The sequence below is a fragment of the Dicentrarchus labrax genome, unplaced genomic scaffold (assembly GCF_905237075.1).
Source record: "Dicentrarchus labrax unplaced genomic scaffold, dlabrax2021, whole genome shotgun sequence".
Classification (NCBI taxonomy): domain Eukaryota; kingdom Metazoa; phylum Chordata; class Actinopteri; family Moronidae; genus Dicentrarchus; species Dicentrarchus labrax.
The window spans coordinates 4,962,053-4,985,515 of record NW_026136722.1 but is presented as its reverse complement, the minus strand read 5'-3'; the positions used below and the strand labels follow the sequence as shown (position 1 = coordinate 4,985,515).

The 23,463-nt window shown below is 41.0% G+C and overlaps 1 protein-coding gene across 4 annotated transcripts in view; it reads right to left on the bottom strand.

Moving 5' to 3' along the window:
* The window catches only part of pkn1b (protein kinase N1b), a 33,083-nt gene extending 11,646 nt beyond the window's left edge, over nt 1–21,437 (bottom strand). The window contains exons 1-6 of one of the 4 annotated variants that reach the window (XM_051388175.1): nt 21,148–21,437; nt 20,866–21,033; nt 2,979–3,279; nt 1,594–1,739; nt 1,336–1,456; nt 288–433 (exon numbers count right to left, since the gene is read on the bottom strand). In XM_051388175.1, the coding sequence (XP_051244135.1) occupies nt 288–433; nt 1,336–1,456; nt 1,594–1,739; nt 2,979–3,279; nt 20,866–20,892 (741 nt within the window). In that variant the 5' untranslated portion in view covers nt 20,893–21,033; nt 21,148–21,437. Of the gene's footprint in view, nt 1–287; nt 434–1,335; nt 1,457–1,593; nt 1,740–2,978; nt 3,280–5,835; nt 6,199–7,323; nt 7,519–20,865 lie in introns of those variants that run through there. The other 3 variants (XM_051388174.1, XM_051388173.1, XM_051388172.1) reach the window with 3 other exon arrangements.
* Between the last annotated feature and the right edge of the window lie 2,026 nt (nt 21,438–23,463).

The following is a 23,463-nucleotide window of genomic DNA, read 5'->3' as shown; positions in this document are numbered from 1 at the left end:
CATTTTAGGAAATATGTGTATTCACTTTCTTGCGAAGTGTCAAAAGCAAAACTAAATAAATACATTAAATGGTGGAGTCACTACAGAAAATGAAATAATATAACGTCAAACTGATTAATGAAAAAAATTAACAAAAATCTGGTAAGTTATAAACAGCCTTTGTGCGATGCTTTTTGGTGTGTATCAAAATTTACAAGCATTTATCAGAGCACAACTGAAACCACACTCAAGTAGTGGATTAAACCAATTGTGTTTAAAACAAAGCCGTCTCCTGTCGGTTCTCTGACCTCAGCCATGGCCTTCTTGTCTTGGACCTTTCCTGCACCCAGCAGTCGCAGAATGTTCTTGGCTCCCTCAGCCATGGCATGCTCCACACGGTAGTGATGCCACAGCTCCTCCACACGCAGCTCCACCCCACACAGGTCGGGCTTACCTGTGACACAGTGTCAGGTTTAGTCAACAACATATGAACAACAGCGTGTGCAGCAACATGCACAGATGATACATGTTGACCACCCTCATAGTAAAATAATTAATTTCAGATTTGCAAATTGTTAGGTGTTCGGCAACATGTCGACATAGTGCCAGATTTGTACAAAATGTATTTTTACTAAGAAGAGAATTTATTGGCTCCATTATGTTCATCAGCAACTTGCTTACTGTCTCTGTCATCTCTTTGGTAAAAAGCAGGTAGTGTGCAGTGAGTTTTTAGAGGTTTTTGTTTTAAAACAGCTGCCTGTTGTGGCTGAAAACAATGCTGATGAGAGCAGCAAGAATAAACCAAAACAGTAAAGTTGTGGGCCACAAAATCCAAACAATGAGCTGAAAGGAACTGAAGAGTCAGGTAATAATTATGTGGGTTCATCGCTACAAGCGACCCCTTTCACATACATGTAGTTGAGTGATCCATTCTTGGTATAAAAATCTAAAATCCTTCCGTTCACTTCACCCTTTTGTCATCTCTGACTCAGTCCTTTCAGTCTCACTCCCTTCCTGGCTCCCCGCATCTGTCCTGCCTCCTCTCTAACCTCTGTTAAATGAGGCATGGCTTTTAGTTGTTGGGCAACATCAAGGGGATGGAGGAACATCAATAAGGCTCTAACCTGAGCGAGTGAGAGGGCTATAATGGACAATGTGAGTGTATGTGTGTGTGTGTGTGTGTGTGTGTGTGTGTTTGACTGGAAGACTGTGCACTGTGAAGTTCTGAAGCAAGAATTGATCCATTACTAGCCGCATCATAAAATATGCAGTGTTTATAAGCTGACAGAGTGATAGGTGGGATGAAAGATGAATTGAACGATAGTGGAGGTAAAAAACAAAAGCATTGATAGATACATTGGTTGTCCTCAGACTGCTCCGTGGCCTGCATGGCCTTTCGAATCTGCATGCGGATGATGTCAATCTTTGTCTTGCTGTCCTGCAGCATCTGCTGAGCTGTCTGGAGAAGCTTCTTGTCCTGTGGAGGGACAGAAAAAACAGGAGGAAATCAGGAAGATGGTAAAGGAACAAATTCTAAATAAATACTACAGAATCTGCAGTGGATAATAAAGTGAATGCAGTGAATAAGAGTTGATGGCTGAGCCAGATAAATACCTTGGTACCTCCATTGGCATAGATTGGAATCATGTTCTCTGCTCCCTGTTTGACCTTTAGCTCAATGTTTAGTTGCCTCTCCAAAGCTGCGATGCGGTGTTGGTTGGCCGACTGCCGATTGACCGACCCCGGAGACTTTGGGGAATCTGGGCAAGAGGAGTGGTTGGATGGTAAGGGGTCAGGTTACAGTTGGTGTAGTTATTAAAACATTATCATTGTCCTCTGGTGGTCTGGACTTTATTTGTTTTACCCCATAAACTAAACTACTCGGCTCACTGCAAAAGCATGCAATAGGTTTTATATCATTTCCTGCCTTAATAATCACTTCAGACAGGTAACCAATCTTTCTAATTTCTTGAGTTAATTTCTACGGTGGTAATTTAGTCACAAAAAGGAAACTCAATCCATGAAGTGTTGAATCAAATATGAAAGACAAACAATGCGGAAGATAACTGAATGATTAAATGATTAAATGAAGTGTAAATAGTGTTTTTTTTTTAGCTTAGCTAGCAGTGTGACAGAGAAATGCTAGTTGATCCATTTGATAAAAGGTAAGGGTCATAGACTTTCTGACTTTTCCTTTAGTGACACCAGCAGGTTGACATTCATGTTTTTTTGTGTCATGCCTCAACAACTACTGTAGTGTATGTATAGCCATTAAATCTGGTGCACATATTGATGTCCTCCTCAGGATACACTATAATAACTTTCCCTCCCATCGTCAGGTCAAACTGTCAATTTGTCCAACACGTTGGTTTATGACCAAATACCATACCCATCAGCCTCAGCTGTACATTGTGTTTGGTGCACAACACGTTAATCTAAGACTGTGACCATTATATTATACCTGCTACACATCAGAATGTTAGCATCGTTACTGTGAGTTTATAAGCATCCTAAAATTAACATTTATCTCAAAGCACAGCTGTGTCAAAAGTACAGCCTCAAGAAGCTGCAAGGACAGTTGTAGACTTTTACTTTTGTTGAAGTTAAAGTTGTTGTAATGTTTGTTGTTTTCCAAAAGGATGAAAACACCATCAATTAAGAGTTTCAAGACTATGTAACTATAGATGCACCGGGATGGATTACTTATCTAAAGCAGGTTTTCAGCCTGCAGGTTTTTCAGTTAACTGAAACCAATGGCTGCCGGTATGGTAGGAAATTAACTTAAAAATGTATGTCATCAGTGATATAAAAAGTGTGTGATGTGTGTAATGAGATAAATTGTGCAAAACAACTGGTATGACCTCTTAAGAGTTAACTACACATGGGAAGCATGTATCTAATGATGATGGTGATGTTATCACTGTTTTGAAGAGGACAACTGGCACATCCCACAGTGGCACAAGAGCTTATAAACCACCTCTCCATGGTAGACACTGTACCTTTGTTGTCATCAGGGCCTTTGACCACAATGTGTGCGTCCAGCTCCTGCAGCTGAGCTTGGAGGGACTCCAGCTTGCGGTTAGAGCTGCGGAGCTGTGAGCCCACCTGCTGGGCATTCCTCTTGTCAGTGGTGACCCTGCGCAGATTTTCCACACCCTCCTTGATCTTCAGCTCCTTGCGGATCTCCCTGCGGATCCTCTCGCGGTGCTCGTCCAGGCGCTGTTGCACGCTGGAGTCTGAGAAGTCAGAGTTTTGGTCCAGACCAAGCTGTTGGAGCACCGACAGCCCGCCTGGATCACTCTGAAGAAGAAGAAGAAGAAGAAGAAGAAAAGGAGGGTGAGATGTTTAAAGAGAAGGCACAAAGGGAAAAGGAAGTAGTGGCAGAATACGAGAAGGAGGAGGTGATGTGTGCAGAAAATGGTACACATTTAAAAAAAAGAAACTATATTTAGCCCACTGTGTATGAGGGGGATTATTCAATTTGAGTTGAAAGAGAGACCGATTCAAAAGGTGACATCTCCAGCTGAGAGCTGCTGAGCTGAGGTTACGACTGCTAACAGTCACCCTGCACAGTTCTGACGATGTGGAGCACTGTGGGATGAAAGGAGGTGAAAGCAGCAACGCTGAGTGAATCCTCAACATGTGAAACCCGCTGAGCTGAGACTGCGAGGCAGCATCAAAGCATAGGCTGCACTTAAGTGCGTAAAGAGCAGAGTGCTCACATCAGCTTTCCTACTGATCGACACTAACCAGGTTACAGTAGATTAGAACAGCATTAATACAGACTAAAATCAATCGTTGTTGTGTCTGCTACTGGATGGGTCACAAGTAAACATATACACAAAGAGTGCATATGTATAAAAATTTAATTTAATCTCTCCACAAGTTGTTGTGATTTCTACTGTAAGAAGATCACCTCTAGTGCAATATCGCTGTGGGTGAGCAGTAATAACAGTCACTTCCAACCCCTACACAGTTAACCAGCTGCAGAGTCAACATTGTTAGCCATTTTTTATGCTGTTAGTCCCATCAGTGATTTCAGCACTCCCTATCTTACTTTGTGATTCTGTACTGTCCGTCTATTTTTATTATATATATATATATATATATATATATATATATATATATATATATATATATATATATATATATATATAGTGTACATGTGTATCCGTGTTTTTATTTATTTATCATCTCATGTTTTTATGTGTTTTTGTGCGAATGTGTATGTGTTTGCAACCTGTTGTGAACCAAATTGCCCCTTGGGGACATTAAAGACATTTCAATTCAATTCAATTCAATTCAATTCAATACATTACTCTGTGCTGTGATTCGAATCGAGTGTTGAGTTAGAGGACTACCCTTCTTTACAGTCTGGTCATTAGCTGTGACTACAACTAGACCCATAAAACAGCTCACACTAGCTAGACGGGTTTTATTCCCTTTTAAATAATTTAAAGAAATATGCTCAATAATTGTATCATTGTTTATATTTTCTTACACAGAAAATGAGAAGACTTTAAATTTTCATCTGTATTAACCATGAATTAATTAGCGAATTAAAACAAAATGTAAAAAATCTGACCCAATATTCACACACAAGCCCAAGATAAAGTTTACTCATGTGACTGCTAACCTAGACATACAGTCTTCATGCACAAGGGGTTGTACACAAGACAGGAGACCCAAAATGCAAACACCTTACAAACCACAGCACCACCAATTGTTTAAAAATACAACCACAAAGTCAGCGCTTCTCTGACACAGTCTTAAATGAACATTTATAAGCTTTACAGAAGGAATATACGGTATGTTGCAGAGCAATTGCATTTAACAGTTCATGCTATTGTGTTAATCCCCTGTATACACACATATTCTTCATTAACCTAATGAACATGGGGTGAAACCCTGGAGATGTCATGCATTCATTTAGTGTTGTAACATTACATCCAATCATATCATACTCACACACACACACACACACGGACACACACACGGACACTGAGGGCTGTCCCCTCCCCTCTGCCAGAGTATAATGACGGGGTGCTCAGGGCCTTTCACTGCACCATGCAGCTAGCCGTCCAGCTTAGCAGATCTGATTACAACTTCTTAGGTCTCTATGTCCATCCAGCTACATGCAGGCTGGGGCTACAGCTCTGCTCTCATTAAAGCCATAATCCATCTGCAACACAATACAGCACAACAGTCAGGCACGGCCTGAGCAGCCAACCACACCACATGGCACAGGCCAAGTGCTTGCAGGATTTTGACTGCTGCTTTAATGCAATGTTATGCCATTGCACCACTCTGAAGCAATGTAATTGAGCATGTTTCACAAACTGGTGATGACGGTCATAGAGACCAAATTGTCCAAGGAGTTTGGTCTGGAAGGACCTAAGCCACTTCATCTTTGTAAAGATGTCAACCGACACAGACACTGACATCACTGACAAGCACACAGACATGAACATGTACACATGCACATGTAATGCACATTTCCTGACTGAGAGGTCACAGCCATTCAAGACAGAAGAGAAAGCAGAGGCAGTAACCAGTAACACACCATGAACGACAGGAAGGGAGAATTTGTACTGTGACGCACTCCTGTTCGACACAATACATCTTAATCCCTGGTGTTTAACAACAAATAATCTCTAGAGCGAGTTGTAAGACAGCTCACAGCAGGGCAAAACAGCAGACAGGAATGAAAACTCACAAGGGATTCGCTTAAAGTCAGGAGATGTTTTTACAGGAAGTGAACAAGGAAGCCAACAGAAAAGAGAAGGGCCATAGTAATGGATGAAAAAAAGAAAAAAGGCGGCCATGTTGGGGCCTGCTCTGGCCACAGTTGCCTACCGAAGACTCTGTGTCATTCTGCTCAGTATGTACTGGGGAATCAAGCGGTTGATCCTCTGGCAGGTCCTCCAGTACGCCCTCACTGGCCATGTTTGGCCTCCGTCTGGCTTCGCTCCCGGCCCCCTCCCTACCCTCTGTCCCCTGCTACACGCACACACTCAGCACTGACAGTAGCGCCAATCAGGCAACACCAAGTGCTATTCCTGCCTCTTCAAAATCCAGGATGTCCTTCCCGCCAGGAATCAAACGCCAGTCTATAACCAGAGCAAGTGAATAAGGTAGAGGAGAGGAAGAGAGAACAGCATAGACCGAGCCCCACCTCGCTGCTTCCTGTTCTGCTCTTTGCCAGATAGAGACTGAGGCGTCATGCACTTTGTACAGACACACACACACATACGAGTGGTTTTGTAAGTGAGAGAGCTCACAGTCACTCTGCTTCCTGCTACCAAGTCTCCAAAGCTGAGGCAGGCTGTTGTGATAGATTGTGGTCAATGTTAAATGGACTATCAGATCATACTTATCTTTGTGTGTGTGTGTGTGTGTGTGTGTGTGTGTGTGTGTGTGGTGTGTGTGAGTACAATATATGCATATATGTGCAGTGTGTGTTTATATATATTTACACACACACACACACACACACACACACACACACACACACACACCCCACACACACACACACACACACACACACACACACACACACACTATCTTCATTTTGAAGCACTAGATGGACTCTACTGAAAGTGAACACCAAGTCACGAATAATAAAAGTCTTGACTTGATTTTGAATGAAATAATGAAGGATTATCTGCTTTTGTAACAAAAAACAAAACATGAAGCATCCAGGCGTTGAGTTCTGTTCTGTCCTCTTGATATAACACTGTGCCATATGGAGACAAACTGCACACAGAGAGGAAGACATGGAAATTCTGCTGTGTGCAAGTCGACTGGAAGCTGAACTGACTTTTTGGAAGCTTGCACAAAATCTAAATTCACAGGAAAAGTGGGACAACAAGCTGAGTCGTCACCTCCGAGACACAAACGAGCAGAGATCACACACAGGCAGCACTGACTGATCACAGACCCTCGGCCTCTTTCTGACTTCTACAGACGGACGAATAACTGTCTTGATTTTTGTCCTCTTCCTGTCAGTGAGAGACACACAGGGTCATGGGTTTATCTGACTCAGACACAAAGCAGCGCGAGGTCACTGACCCTCCGAGCTCTCACTGTGTGGCAGATGGCCCTCTCTGGCTCTCTATCTCTACGCATCGTACCACACGATTACACAAAAGGGTACACGATCATAGACAAAAGGCACCAACCCACGTCTAGTTCTTCTTATTCTGCGACACCACAGAGGAATAGGAAGTAAAATAACATGAAGTTAAGCCAATATATGCAAAACACAGCTGCTCATTATTTTGATAAAAGACACAAACTCTTTTTGTCTCATATCTGTGAGCAGGTAGTAAAATATTTCCTTACCGAGCAGCTGAGGCTCTTGGTGCTTCCTGTGTGATGTGGACTGGTGGCTGCAGAGATAGCAGCCCCCATGCATCCATACTGTCTCACCTTTACAAATATGGCTGAGCTGTCATTAATAACTCCGCTGTAATGAAACTGAAAACCTTAAACTTCAAACCTAAACACGAGCTGTTGTGTCTCGCTCATTGTGTCTGTAAAATAGATATGGTTACTAAAGCTGTGCTGACCACAGTATCAGGAACTAAGAATTGTTTTTTTACATACAGCTCTTAAAGTTACAGTCTCACACTGTTTACCTGGTTGGCATTGACCAGGAACGCTGTAGTTAAGGCCTTAGCATCCACATTTCCCCTCAAGTAGCTTTAAGATCATGATAATCACATTTTTCACACTGTCTAACAGTATCATAAACAGCCTGTAGGGTTGGAACACCCTTCATTGAGTCTACACGTTTACACTGAGTGAAATATTCAAAGCCTCATGTATTTCTGGCCCCTTAAGTCCAATATTCTCTCTGACAATTTGCTCTTTAGCCACCAAAGGCTGCACTATGTTCAATTGCTAATGGCTAACTGTGTCTGTGTGGTGGTTCTGTACTAGGATGGTAGTGTAGTGTGAGGTTTTTTTGTTGTTGTTGCTTAAAACAGCTGCATTCTGTGGTTGAAAATGAGTAAATGTAAAAGTTTTAAAGCTTAGAGAAACTACAGAATCGAGTGATAAAATATTGTCACTCTTTAATTTAAGAATGTATTCCAGGTATTCAAAAGGTCCAGTGTAGTTGCAGATCTACCCTCCCTTTCCAAACGTGAAGGTGAAACTACGGTGGCCTTGACACAAGGAAAAAACACAAGCGCCCCTGTCTAGAGCGAGGGTTTGGTTTGTCCCTTCTGGGCTACTGTAGAAACATGGTGGTTCAAGATGGCAGACTTCAGGGAGGGCGACTCGCAGTGTCTGTAGATAGAAACAGGTTATTCTTTATTGGATAGGACAGCTGATGATAGACAGGAAAGGTGGTCAAGAGAGGGGATGACACGCAGCAAAGGGCAGCAGGTCGGATTCGAATCCTGGGCCGCTGTATCAAGAACTCAGCCTCAGTACATGGGGTACCTACCAGGTGAGCTGACCAGGCGCCCCAAAACAGGTCATTCTAAGGTAACAAAAACACAATTCCTATATTCAGTTGATTATACACTAAAACATAACTATGAATATTATATTTCATTTCTGCCAATAGAGCCTCCTAAATGCTAAAGTGAACACCTTGCGGAAATGTTGGTCCGTCCCGAAAGTAGATTGAAATAAATCAAAGCAAATTAAAATTAAATTACAGCCAGAAAACATTTCACTGTTTTCTGACATTTTATAGGCCAAACTATAAATCGATTAATCAAGAAAATAATTTGTTGCAGCCATAAAGTGCTTACATGAATGTTCTTTACCTTGGCCTACAGTTAATGGCACATTCAGTCATGCTAAAAAACATAACAAGGTGAACATACATAGCTATGGCAGTGTTATTCCCATATTTGTTTGTGTGAAAACAACAATTGAATCTTTACCCCTTTGCGGGTTGCTCCCTCTTTCCTATTTTTCCTAATTTTATATCCGTCATGCATTGTCCTCCGTCACACATTTGGGTTAGCAGACTTCTGCCCGGGGGTACGGGTGGATGACAGAAAGCCATTTGATTAAGTTTTAATGGCCCGTCAGCTCATCTCGGCTCGCCTGTGTCTATAAATAGAGATTAAGTCCTTTTTGTTGGGGTAGAGGCAGTGGGGGAATTCTCCAGCTGCCAGCCCTTACTGTCATTTTATTACACATTCATCCACTTACTCACCGACACTACAAAGCACACACAACAATAATAATGATGATGAGGCTTGGGAGTGGACTTTTAATGTAATTGTTATAGTTTTGTGTTGCCAAAAATAACAATAATTCAATAAATGTACCCTAAGCCCGATATTTCATGGAGGGGAAGTGGGGATTGGAGTTTCCAGGAAGTTACTTGTGATGAAAATATGTTTATTATTAGAAAATGTGGATTAAATAGTGCACAAGGTCATAACGTGAGTTTTAGTGTGGTTGTTGTGACAGTTGGGCAGCGAAAGTTTATTAGGAAAGGGAAATTAAGTGAAATTAATGCTTGTTACTATGTGAAAAGGTGAGGAAAAAGAGGGAGAAAAGAAAAGAGGTCAGATTTAACTTAATAGTAGCCTTCATCACTTTAATAGTGTGTGTGTGTGTGTGTGTGTGTGTGTGTGTGTGTGTGTGTGTGTGTGTGTGAGGCCGTACACTGAAACAGAGAGTGAGACAGGCAGAATTTGGGAGAAACACAACTTTATATTCTCCTCACATCCTGATGTCTGCACACACAGCCTCATTCAGCAGGCAGTGGATGGGATTTGGGTTAAGAGGGGGTGGGGATAAGGGAGGGTTGTTTGGAGGTTGAGGTGGTGGGGTTGGGTGGGGGGTAAACAGTGAATTCCTATAAATCTCACGTCCTAATGCCACTGCGTAGTAGATAAAACAAAGCATGCCAAATGAATAATATAAATGATATACTCAAGCTTGAGCATGAAAACACACACACACACACACACACACACACACACACACACACACACACAAAAGACTAATGTACTGTAACTGGTCGGTAATGAATAAAACAGCACAGTAAGGCAGTGTCAGCTGGATGATGAGTACTAACAGGAGGAAATGTTGCTACTCATTATGTCAACACAGCAGTTGAGAGGGAAGTCTGCATACAACAGACTGCTGAGTTAACTTAAGGACACTGTTACACTCAGTGAGCAGAACAAGATGACTCTTATGTGGGTAAGTAGGGCAGTTTGACTGTAGAGCAGCAGAGTTAAGTATAATGTTGTAGTGTTTTAGACCAAATTCAACAAAAATTCAATTTAATGCTAAATTTAAAAGATCAGATTGCAACTCCCTCACTTCATCTTCCCTTTCCAAGCATGAAGGAGAAACTATGATGGCCGTAAAACAAGTGAAATCTACCTATCTCTCTATCTAAACCCAGTGTTTGGTTTGTTCATTCTGGGCTACTGTAGAAACGTTTCTCCAAAGAGGATGACCAGCAGCGTCATTCTAAGGTAACAAAAACACAATTATTTTAAAACATTGTTATGAATGTTATATTCCTTTTCTGGCAATTTATCCTCCTAAATGTTACACACTAGACTTAATAAACGATAAAATGTGTTAAAAAAATAAATGTGTATTAATTAGTGAGCTTCAGAGGGGCTGGTAGGTGGATTATCTCTAGACAAAGTTTTTTCCCCCTGTTTTCAGTGTTTGTGCTAAGATAAGCAAACCAGTTGCTGGCTGTACCGTCATATTTACTATATCTATAAATCTTTTTAAGAAACTCTAGGCAAGAAAGTTTCTCAAGGGTCATCTCAGATAGGGATTGAGATTACACACGTTTACACACACAGGTCCATTGTCAATGTCTATGTGTGTGAGAGAGTGACAGTGTGGCAGGGAGGGGCTGAGCAAATCAACAATGAAATACGTTGTTACCCATTTTAAATTGTTAAAAGTAAATATAGAAAATGTTGATATTGTGGCGGGCCGCCACAAATAAGTCAAAAGACAAAACAAAAGATCAGATCAGGTCAATAAAACTTAATACAGATACCAATCTGTTAAAAAAAAAGCTTGATCAGCTCTGGTACTGATCATTGAGATCAGATCAGGACATCCCTCTGAAATATTCACCTCAATTCCCCTTTAAGACCATTAAGACCAGACCAGAACACAAATGAAACTAAATCATAAAATTATATTTACAGCCGAATTCCCGGCTGATACTTGGTCTCATATTACAATTTCAACTCTGGCCCTCTATGAACGAGTTAACGGCTTACAGAATGTACCTTGGACTGAGTGTGTGTTGGTTGTTAATCCCCAAAATCCCTCATATTCCAGGGGAAATTCAGTTGCCAAATCTCCTTTTACGGTTTTATAATGCAACATGGCTGTATGTATATATTTGCAGGACTGCCAGAGCTCAACGAAGACATCACGTGCATGAGAGGAGAGGATTCTCCCAGTCTGGGTAAACAGGACAGAGACTGGGCAGAAGGTTAGGAGGGAAAGTTGTGTCTTATGTGTGTTTCAGTGCACATCTGTCTGTGTGCCTGCGTCAGTGTGTGTGTGTTGCTCCACAGCTGGGGAGGAGCAGATCAGCATGAATGGCATCTTTGTGAAAGGGTCGATCTTCTCAAGAGACTTCAGTAAATGCTTATGTGTTTGTGTTCCCGGCTTTGTCCATTGTGAACTCTGCAGCAACAAACAGTCGCTCTGTTCAGGCTCCCGAGGAATAAGGCAGCATAAACCCCCAATAAGAAAAGCTCTATAGTCCACATAGTTAATCTACTTCTTTCATGCATGTAACAGCAGCCTGAGAAAAACGAGACAGGTGAAAAAAACGTAAAACATCTAATAATTACAGTTTTGCAGACTGAGCAAAGACAAAAAGGTTTTTGAATAGTTATGTTCTCAGGCAAGCAGTGAAGCAAGTATATTCAGTATATTTCAAGAGCAGACACTGTCCAGCTGAGAGGTAAAAAAGGTCCTTGGACTTACATCCAACAGACACAGCCCACTTTTCTCTGAATGCTTCAGTGAGCACCACCTGCATATAAAAAAGGCAGCAAACAAATTTGTTGACCTACAACAGTCAACCTGGATAATGGTGCTACTCAGAGGAGAACTAATAAGGCATTTCATGGCTTTACAGTCATAGCTATCATAACCATTGTCATGCTCTGGTTTTTATCTCTCCAGATTGGGGAGGTGGGTGTTAGAAAGAGAAAATACGAATGCGTAAGAACGGGGACCATACAATAAAGAGGAGAGAGTAAAGTATACATAAGAACATGAAATGGGAAGGTCACAATGGATAAAAGGTACACATTATCTTGTAGTGTAGCAATGTAAGTACATGTGACTGGAAACTGAACAAAACAGAACACAAACCCAATCAACTGAGCGGCATGAAGACAGAAACCTGAATGAAGAGGACTGTTTGATGAAGTGATTTTATATTCAGTTGCTACCAGCTACAAGTGAGGCTTGCAAGCCTGCAGCTTGTGCTGTGTGACAGGGCCATGATGTTTGATTTGGGGATTTTCTGAAGCCATCCAGCCATCTCAGGGTCTATATGAACAGAATATCCTACACTTCCTCCTTCCAGTGGCACAAGCCCACAGGCATAGAGTGAGGGTTAGAGATGGCATCTGGCTGAAAGCCATGCTGCTGCTTGACTTTCTCACTTTTTCACTCTATAGGTAAATAAACACTCATACATTAACATGCACACGCGGCTAGAATGGCACCAGGTAAGAGGGGGTCACTCTCCAGCAGAGTGGTTAGAAGAAATATGTACTGCACTCGATGCACTAAAGAAAGATTTTCCAGCGTTGCATCTCACGGCCTTAAATTCTCACAGGAATCCGACAGTTCAAAACATGAATGAGATACATGATCCATTAGCATATCCCCCCGCTCCTTGGGACAAATCCAAACTCAGATGTTGCATAAATCATGCACGGATGTCCATGGGAGATTTTACCAGAAAATCAAACACATGCGTTTAAATCTGTGGTTATTAAGATTTCCTCCCACTGTGCCTATCTGTCTCTTACTCCTGAATCTGGCGGATAACAGATCAACTGACATGCTGCATGGCAGATGCTTTATGCAATATGCAATATGCTCCCAAGTCACCTACAGGGGTCAGGAGGGGACACCGGGAGGGGAAAGAGCCCCGCTATGTAATGGAATGGTTGAGCATGCATGATAGTAATGGACATGCAAAGCAGATTAAAAATGATTATGGCAGAAGGGCTGAGGGGGATAAGAGGTCCATTTTATAATGCAGATGATTATCCCTCTGTACTGATGCCGTTGATTACGATAGCGTGGCACTCATAAACACAGGACAAGCAGAGGAAAAGCACAAAAGCAACACAAATGTTTACAGATGGGTTATTTTAACTACAGTATAATGACTAATGAAAAAAAGACCCAGTTAGTGAACGCAATGCGCGTTAAGGTCACTGTATTCCACAGACAGCACATACCCAGTAGTTTCTAGGATTTCATTTTTCAGTTTTTCATCTGGTTTGTGGACAGATTTAGGTATATAAAGGATAAGGATGGAATTATTTCGTATTTATATTGTCAACAAATCCAGTAAAACAGATCAAAACCAACAACATGAGGCCGCAGGAGTATTCAGTCTGACTTGGTGACTCTCCTACTATACCTAACCTGTCTGTGGCTGAGATATTTAAACTGCAGTGGAATCTGGACCATTACCACATCACCCACTGACCCCCTATTGATTCATTGTAATAACTTTGGTGAACCCTTGAGTTTTTAATTTAGCACCAATCATTAGGTCAAAATTTAGGTAAAAAAAAAAAAATGACATCCCCATCAGCATCAGCTGTGCCTTGAGTTGAGTGCTAATTAGCAAATATTAGCATGCTAACACATGGTTAATTATTATAATTGAACACAAGGTTGCATTGTTGTTCATTGTAGGCACGCTGATATTAGCATTTAGCACTGTGGCTAAGTACAGCCTCACAAAGCCACAAGCGTGGCTATAGACTTACCATCCATCCACACCAAGAACGATAACTCTAACAATAACTAAAATATATTGTTTTAAAAATCTTTCTAACTAAGGATGGTGGAGTTCACAAACATTGTTGGGATCACTTTCTGTGATTGTGGTATACAACATATTATTACGTAATATTAGGCTGCAAATTACACATATAAAAATGCAATTTTATCTCTGACATACTGGGGTCTTAATAATGGCCTCTTTATTTTTTTTCCACCAAAGTATAAATACAATTCTTCAAAAGACGAACCCATAATATCCTTCCCGTTTCCTTTTTTGTTTCTCAGCGCAATGTACAGCACTGACAGGTCATCAATATACATTTATCTGCTGACACAGCTGGAGTGTGCGTCGCATTGGGGCCACTGTTTACAAAACATTATTACTACATCAGTCTGGATGCTCATATCATTATCATTATAGTTAAAGTTATTGTTAATCGTGTGGACAGCCCATGACAGTTTATGGCACAGAGAAATAAACTACATCAGGCTACACAGACAACATTTGTTAGAGGATCAATTCACTATAAGTTTTAGTCTTTTCATGGGATCTGTTGTTATTAAGGAAAATAGAGATGTCTCATCCATTAATAAGAAAGGAAATTTGAACATTTTGAAGCAAAAAGAAAAAGCTACATTTTGTAATGAGCCCAAAATTAGAGTCATGTGAAAGAAGAGGATCAAGAGAGAGTTCATAAAACTGCCACACTGCCCATGACAAATCACATGGCAGCAGCTGCAAACATGACAGCTGGTTTAGCCACACACCTCTTCAGTACCGTTTTTTCTTCTGTCTCCTCTCTGGACTTCCCCCTGTAACTGCTTAATCCTATTCATTAAAGACTATTTATACTCCTCCAGTTACAACTCTCATAATCTCCCGCACATTGTTGACGGTGGGTGAAAAAAGTCAAAGTCACAATGGCATCTGGCTGCTATTTGTGCCTCAGTATCCCACTGTTCCAGCAATTCAGCCTCAGAGACTTTAATAACAACAATGGCTCCAGTTTGGGTTACATTTTGAAGGGTAGGCTTGTTGTTGGGCTACCTATCTGTCTCCCCCTCTCAAGCACGTAATAATAGCTGTTTTTCTTCCCTGTCTGTTTCACTTTTATGGCCTCTGGGCTGACAGAACAGACAGTCCACTGTTGAGGGCGGCATCATGGCCGAGCGCGCCGCTGCTCCCATGAAGCCTCAGGTCTGTGCTCCCCTTAAACCTAACACCACTCCCGCAGCACAACACATAGGCTATCACATGACCCCAGCACGGTGGCGGGAGAACTCATCTCATATGCCTCAGGTGTAACCACAACCCAGCCAACAAAGCCCAGGTTCCTCTCTTTCTTTCTTTCTACTTCAGTTTCTAGTCAAACAGCATGTGTCAACCAATCATTTTTACCTTGTATATAATTTTGCTACATAACATTGAAAAGTTCATCCAGCTGCCAAGTGCTGCCATCTCTATGTAGCTGTCTCCTAAATTGAGGCCTGGTCACTCCATAAAGTGTCACAGCAAAATTAATCTGCAAAATTTGCAAAATGTTTGGTTTTAGAGGCTTATAGTGACTATTCGCGGGGCTAGGTGATGAGCTGGTTAGTGCCAGGAACAACATCTTCCTTTCTCTGTACTGTGCTGATTACTCCCTTTTAGCATTTTGTTTTTGAGATTGTACATCATATTTTTTAATAAAGAATTTGAAAGGTGGGGTAATTGATTCTAGGTAATATAATTCTAATCCAATACACTTTTTTTCTAATTCAGCCAATATCTCCTCACAGTCCACTAACTGTCCACTCGGTGTGCACTGGAAAAAAAATCTTGTGTTTGTACACAGCCATGGCTCTCTTAATGGGAAACAAAGTGGATCGGACCAAACCAGATAACACTGATTGGTTAAACCAGCCGGGATTGTGTGTCAGGTAATGTTAAATTATTTGGCCACATACTTTCTGCTTACTTTCTAGTTTGCCAAGATATGCTGATGTCAGCTATAATAACGGGAGAGTTGTGAGTACAGCTGGTGTGCTGGGAAATGGTCCCGTCCTCACTGCATAGGTAACAATCAGAATCAGAAATATTTTATTGATCGCTGGCGGGAAATTGGGCTCCGTTACAGTTACGTTAGTTACTTTGCTTGCTGTGCCATCGTTTGAACTATATCATGTTATTTGACATGCTATTGGATTGAATCACTTACACCACCTTTAACTGAAGAGGGAGAAAGGACTCTTAGGGATAACAAGCATGCTAACTGTCAGTTAACAAGTTTGTCAGCTTGGCCCGTAATGGTATAAGTTTTCACAGTTTATTAAAAAGATGAATCAGTAACATTGACTCCAGTCCCTTAACTGTCTGCAAACCACTGCTCTTTTGTGGAACAGTTTATGTAAAGTAGAATAAAACTGGATGGTGACACACCGCTAACAGGCTAAGATAGTTTCCTCCAGTCTGAACTCTCCAACTGTCCATTCCCCCGTAGGTCAACACTGTCAGTATGGCTTGCTATTTGGTCAACAAATTTGTTTTGTAAAAGTTCACAAGAGATGAAAAATGTATGCAGATTTAGTTCTATTGGAATAAATGGATTTAGTCAAAACATTTCTAATTTTTAAACTGGGATCAGGCCTTTATTTAGTAACAAAATGTTGATGCTACATTATAGTGTGGGCAATATATCCATATAATATATTGTATATACACCGTATATTATGTAAGCTGAGTGAAAACTTTTTTTTTGACCATCATAATTACATTACTTTCCTCTGGAAACACTGGGCAAACGCCATCTGTTGATGAACATCATGTGATATGATCAAAAGCTCCAGAACTGTTACTTAATGGACCTTGTGGTATAATAATTTAATGGTTTAATAGTTAATTACCTACCCCAGTTTTAACTCAAATGCATGAAAGCATCAATATGCCACAAGATCTCAGCACATTTTCAGTTTATCCCACTTGATTTCATCAGTATTGATCAGCTCTACTTTTATTCCATTCTGCTGATTCAATGCACATCCTATTCTTGTTTGTCCCTTTTATCTCAGAGTGTTCTTTCAGTGACAAACCCAGGCCAAACACCACATTGTAAGCTATTTCACAAGCACTGCTCAACCTCAGTGCCCACTGGCATTACAAAACTCGTTTCTCAGACCAACACATGGGTCCTAAATGGCCTTCCTTTCAGACCTTCCTACCCCTGAGTCATACTGAGAGAAATATCATTTCCAGATAGAATTCACGATATGTTGCTCCCCTAACGTAACACCATTTCTCTAACTTGTCCTTCTTAGCAACACATTCTTCAATCCTGTAATACCACAATCCCTTAAAGCCCTAAAAGACTCACACAACCAGCTTATAAAAAGCCAAAATGTAGCTGAGTACAAGTAACCAGTATAACTAGCAGTTTGTCCTTCACCAGTTTCTCTGTGGTATATTTATTTTTTCATTTATTTTCTTCCTTATCTTGGCTTGTTATCAATGATAACTAATCCTCTGAAAGCCTGGTGGATGGCTGGCATATAGCAGCAACAGCTGGTGTTCAGACTGGTCAGCCCGATGTAAAAGGGCCTGGTGAAGGGTCAGTAGGAACAGACATTAGACTGGCATGGAAACAGGCAGTCATCGATGCTAGCTTAAAGGGATACTTAACATCTTTTGTTCTACGTTGGCATTTTAGATATCAGCCAGCATTCCTCCCTGGCACTAATTGGGACTGCTTGACTGCACCCTAATGAGCGAGGTTAGGGCTAGACGCACCCATCAGGTTTATTGATGAATGCCATTAAGATGTCCCATCAATGCATTGAAGCTGTACTGCAGCAGTTATAAGCTTGTCTACTGGTGTGTCTGGGAGAGAGACAGATTTCTGCAGACACAGTGTAATCCTGGATTCAGCCAGGAGGGACTAGATATTGGGGGGTTGTACATGTGTATGTGAGTCTGTGACTGAGGGCACTAATGCTTCCCTCCTAGGAGGTCAGAGACACAGTGAAGTCCACAGTCTCCTAATCCTATTATCCATAGCAGTGGCAGCTGGAGACACACATTATGGTGAGTGTGATGCAAGACATCACTGTGTATTATAACACATGTGAGACCATCAACAGTCCTTCTATATGCGAGTGTGCTCTTCGGTTCTTCTTCATATGCCATTAAAGGAAATGGACGAAGTTGCCTCCACTCTCTTGGATGATCAATAAAAAAGTAATTTGGTCAGGAACTGAAAGAGTTGCCTTTGCTCCCTACCACTGAGCGATGAAGCAGCAGCTCGCCTAACTTGCAGAACTCTTACAGACAATAACTACAGGAAACCCACAGGAATAAAGAATTCATGAGAGGGCGGCCGCTGAGTGTATGGCTACCTCAAAGAGTATGTTATCTGCTCAGCACAGAGCTCACATCCTTAGCAGGAGACTTGATTTACATTCCTTAAAGTTATCTGAAGGAGGAGGAGGGCCAACATTCATGGAGCAGCAGCGAACAAGATAGAGTGAGTTAGTTAGCCTCCTTCTGTGCATATATGGATAACGTATTTTTAATAGGGGGGGTGGTCCATTTCAGTTGTTTTCCTCGATGAGCACGATAGTCGTGACCTCCAATAGAATAAGTGTCGGCAACGGTACTGACTTGATGAGGCATTCAGGAGAAATAAAGGGAAGAGAGCGATCAAGCAAGCTCAATCACACACCGCTGTGCCTCGGCCCACTCTTGACAGGTTCAGCACATCATCGTTACCAACGTGGCCCCTTGAACTCAATCAGCCGTTGCTCACTGCCTGTCTGCTGGTAACGATGACTGAAACCCTTGTCATCGCCAAAGGAGGAGGCTGAATTTATCAGGCCAGACAGAAACTGCTCAAATGCAGCGCAGGCGCTCTTGGAGGTGTTATAGATCCAGTATTGAGACCATGAACACATTTAAATGTGTCATCCACACAGCAGGGCAGGAGAAATCTACATATACTTGTGCTGTATATGACTCATGAGCTCATGAATATAATGGTGAGCTTAAGAGATAGTGGGCAATAATTATGCATTAAAAGGTGCATCCACCAATTTAACACATTGAGTTAGTTTTCTTGTGGTGAGGAGACCGAAGGCTGGGCAATAGATCTGAAAAATGTATCACAATTAAATGTTTTATTTCAGTCAATATTGATAAATTATTTGTCATTTTTAATAACCTATTTTTTATAAAGACCAGTTGAACCACTTTATTTTAATTAATTATATTTTTACTTTATTCACCTTACTTACACTTTATTTCATCAAGGCACACAGGTTAATAATTTTAATGTTAATGTTTTGTCCCTCTCCATTGTCAACAGATGTAGGTCATGATATGCCCCTTATTAGCTGTCCCAATGCCCACATACACATACAGCTTTCCAAGAAACACTGGAGGCTTCAGGGAAACTACTAAATGTCAAGAAGTAGCCAGTTTTCACTCACAACAAATGATTCAGCAGTGTTAAATAGATTTCTAAAAAAGATGGACTGTGAGTAAGGTGATTTCTGAGGAAAAGGGGAAATACTTGCCAGTGCCTCACTTTCTTTTAATTTAATTTTTGTTTACACTTGTCACAGGAATGACTTGTGTGAAACCAAAGCCACACAGGTAAAGATGTGTAGATAGATACAGGAAATATGAGTGGTTTGTGGTTGTAAATACATGCAGTCACACATCAATCAAAAAGTATATACTAAATACACTAAAATGTCCATTGCGCATGCGCTCTGCAGCAGTTTAACCTTGTGACAGGGGTTGTGGGAGAGATGTGCTGTCTCCTGGCGTGAGCTGAACCGGCACTCAGCCTTTAATTTTTAACGTTTCCCTCCACTGAGTGCTGCACTAGGCTGACACCAGGGTAACTGTAACACAACCCCTCTGAATTAGACCTGAGGCTCTGACAACACAACGCCATCCATGACTCACCCCTGACTGCACCTGAGGGAAACTACTGTGTCAAAATCATTGCATTTAATTTGGGAAAATCTAACCTGTAACAAGACCTGTAGAGGAATCAGTGGTGATTTTACCTGTGAAATAGGGTTTATCCACTTTTCTGTGTGAAATAAAATTGTTATAAAAAAAAGGTCACACTAGTAATGTTTTCTGTCCTGTTGTTTGGTTTCGTCCATTAGCTGTTTGCATATGTTGATCACTGACTGTGAGTCACAGCAGGGACAAAGACATTTGGAAGGGCAGCAGCACTCCTCCTCTTATTTAACTGTAATATTATTCTGCTGTACTTTCCAATTTGTGCAAAAATATAGGCTTTAATGCAGTTTTATCCCATTGCACGAAACACTTTGTTTTCAATGTCAAACAGGGTTCAACTTACTGCAATCTCTCCTGGTATTTTAGCTGTTTTCAGTGTTCATTGGTGGAAAGTAACTACATGCATTTATTCTCTGCATTAAAGAACAATTTTAAGGTAACTTTACCTTGTTTTTTATTAAAAGTATACTATACTTATACTTGCACTTTACAAATGCAGTGAGTTACTTTTCAGATTCATATTTTGCATTAATGTAGCATTTTTGGAACAGGGACTAAAAGTCCGGCTCTCTTGGCGTCTGCAGCTTCCATTTCTCTTTTCAAATCTGTCTTTTACAAATGCCCCAACCTAATACAAGTGAAATACTGAATAGCTGCAATAGCCGTTTAGAGATCCCTCATCAGACATCAGAACAATGAGAGTTTGTACAAGTATTTCCAGGAGAGACCTCCTCCCGCCACTACGGATATCATCAGCTCCAGATGATTCCCATATCAGATCTTTACGTGCACAAGTTTATGGGTTTTTTAGATATGCAAATTAACACAGTAAATAAAGAAAAAGAAAAAGTTGGCAAACTCACTTGTAGCTCGTTGTTATTGGCCATCATGTGCGCACGGACAGCCAATTAGATGGCGACGCCAGGTGACTTCTATTAATGTTTGTCTCACTTTACAGCCGTCAGATCATTGTAGGATTTACAGTTGAAGTCCTCCAGTGGTTAAATACAAACAGTCCAGCATTGGATGTCCTGTAAAATGTAAAATAATAAAAAAAAAAAAAACACTCAATAGTCCCGGTGAAGGCGCAGTTTGATATACCGAGTGACACGAAAAGCAAATGAATAATATGTTAACATCCTGACATTTGGAGGCACGACAGAGGAGCAGGTGAGCTGAGGAGCGAGGAGGAGACCATCACCTCCTGGCAGCAGGATGTCAACTCTTGGACTCTGATCTGCATCACGCAGTGCAGTCTGTCCTGTAGTAGTCTGACTGCTGCTGCTGCTGCAGGCTGTCTTCTCATCCTCAGGGAGGGAAACACTGTGGGGGAAACCCGCCAGGATCACCACCACACTCTGCTCTGCTTATTAAAAGAAACTGAGGCCATCTTCCCCGCGGCGGTGCACTCCTGCTCGGCTCTGCGGAAAGCTGAGAGCCGGCGAGTGATGCTGGGGAGGAGGGAACAAATGTTAAAGTCAGTTTAAGGATAACTAGTGCCACTTCCGGATGCAACCTTCAAAATAAAACTTGCATTGCGTATCAACGTATTACGGAAATGCTAGTTAATAAGTTAAATACGATTCAAATTAAAGAACATCTATGATTACTGTGGTGTGAATTGAAAAGTGGTTGGTTAGTTAGCTAACTTAACTACACGACGGAAAATTGTGAAAACTAACGTTAATACAAGTCAAAGTTAGCAAAGTCACCGACAATAATTTGTTAAATATATGATTTGAAGTCCCCGTCTAACGTACAACTTGTATAAAACACATTTTTACCAACAAAAACAACCTGTAACGCTACAGTATTTTGACATTAACGTACATTACAGACCGCCTGCACTCGGTAACGGCAGTTAGAAGAGTTTGGGGATCACCAATCAACTCTGCAGGGGCCCCGCGAGAGGGCGCTCGTGTCACACAGACGTTGTAGACGTTGACGTACGTTTATATACAGCGTCAACGGTTCAGAGCCCGTGGGAACATTAATGAGGTTATATTACTAACATAACATAATATCAAACCACAATAATGACTAATCATACATGAAATGTGCTTAATGGCGAGTTGGCTCACTTCTATGAGCATCCTGTCTATGTCGGTGCGACTGACCGGGTCGTCCACAGGGTTGGCGGTTCGATCCCCACCTCCCGCTGCTCACATGTCCAAGTGTACCGTTTGTACATCTAAATAGCATAATAATAATAATAATAATAATAATAATAATAATAATAAACAACTCTCTGGATGTTTTAAAATAATTTGTCCAACAACAACAACTGATAAAACCTACCTTTTCTTATTTGGCAAGAGAGATATCTGGGCTTTTATTTTGAAACCAAAACACATGTTTAGGTGCTTTTATTGTGGCCTTCTGTATCCAGCTTTACGCAGCTGGGACTGGACGCAGATCTCTGCGGCAGCCGAGCGCCCTCCTGCTTCCACCTGAGACCTGTTGATCACATTTAATGTCAGTACTGTATACTGGCCTGTTGAGCTAGCAAATGTGTTAGCTTCTCTGCTACTGTATTAGGACCAATTTAGGTATTCACAATTTGTAGCCTGTAGGAGCACATGCATATTTTTGGCCACCTGCATGTTGTTTCTTCTGAAATTAAACTTTATTCTTTATCTTTTTCTCAACATTGTATCTAATAAAACACGTTTCACTATTCAAAGTATACTATTCCAAATGGTTTTTAGCATCTTTTTAGCAAATACATGAAACGTTGCCACATGGCATCAATGATAATAACTTGAGAACACTTAGCACCTTCAGGTGGTTTACCAAAACTATATTTTTAGGAATAAAAACATTGTAACATGTCTTGATTATACTTACATTTACACTTTAAAAAATACAAAAATACAGACAATAGAGGGAGAGAAGTTACTTTGGTCTCCCTATGGCCTTCAGACAACTCAAATGATGCTGTCTTGTTGGATCATGTGACTTTTATAGGGGGTTATGTGTCAAGGTAACAGGACTGTGGACACGACTGACATGTGAATTTTAACTAATGTTTTTAATTTACAATGAAAAACACATTTTATGTCTAAATTGGAAATAGAGTCACACAATAATAAAAACATACAATCTCTGAGTGATTCTAATCCTTATATTTTATGGTGTCGTGTGAGTGGGGACGGGCTAAAATTAAATTTTTTAGGTAGTATTTATTAAGGTTTTACATTAAATTAGAAGTAGAACAAAGTGCAGGACACTTAATATAATGTATTATATTCATGCAACTTTATTCATGTAATGGATGAATCAGGCACCGATTTGATTCGAATATACATAGAGACACTAAAGAGCATGGCCAGATTAGACTCGGGGGTCCCCTGTACACTTAATCAGGTGAACACTTTCTCTCTCTTTCCATTAACTACTGGCCCATTAACCACACTGCTGTCATAACATAAATAACATGTCTAACTCTCACATTTGTTCTC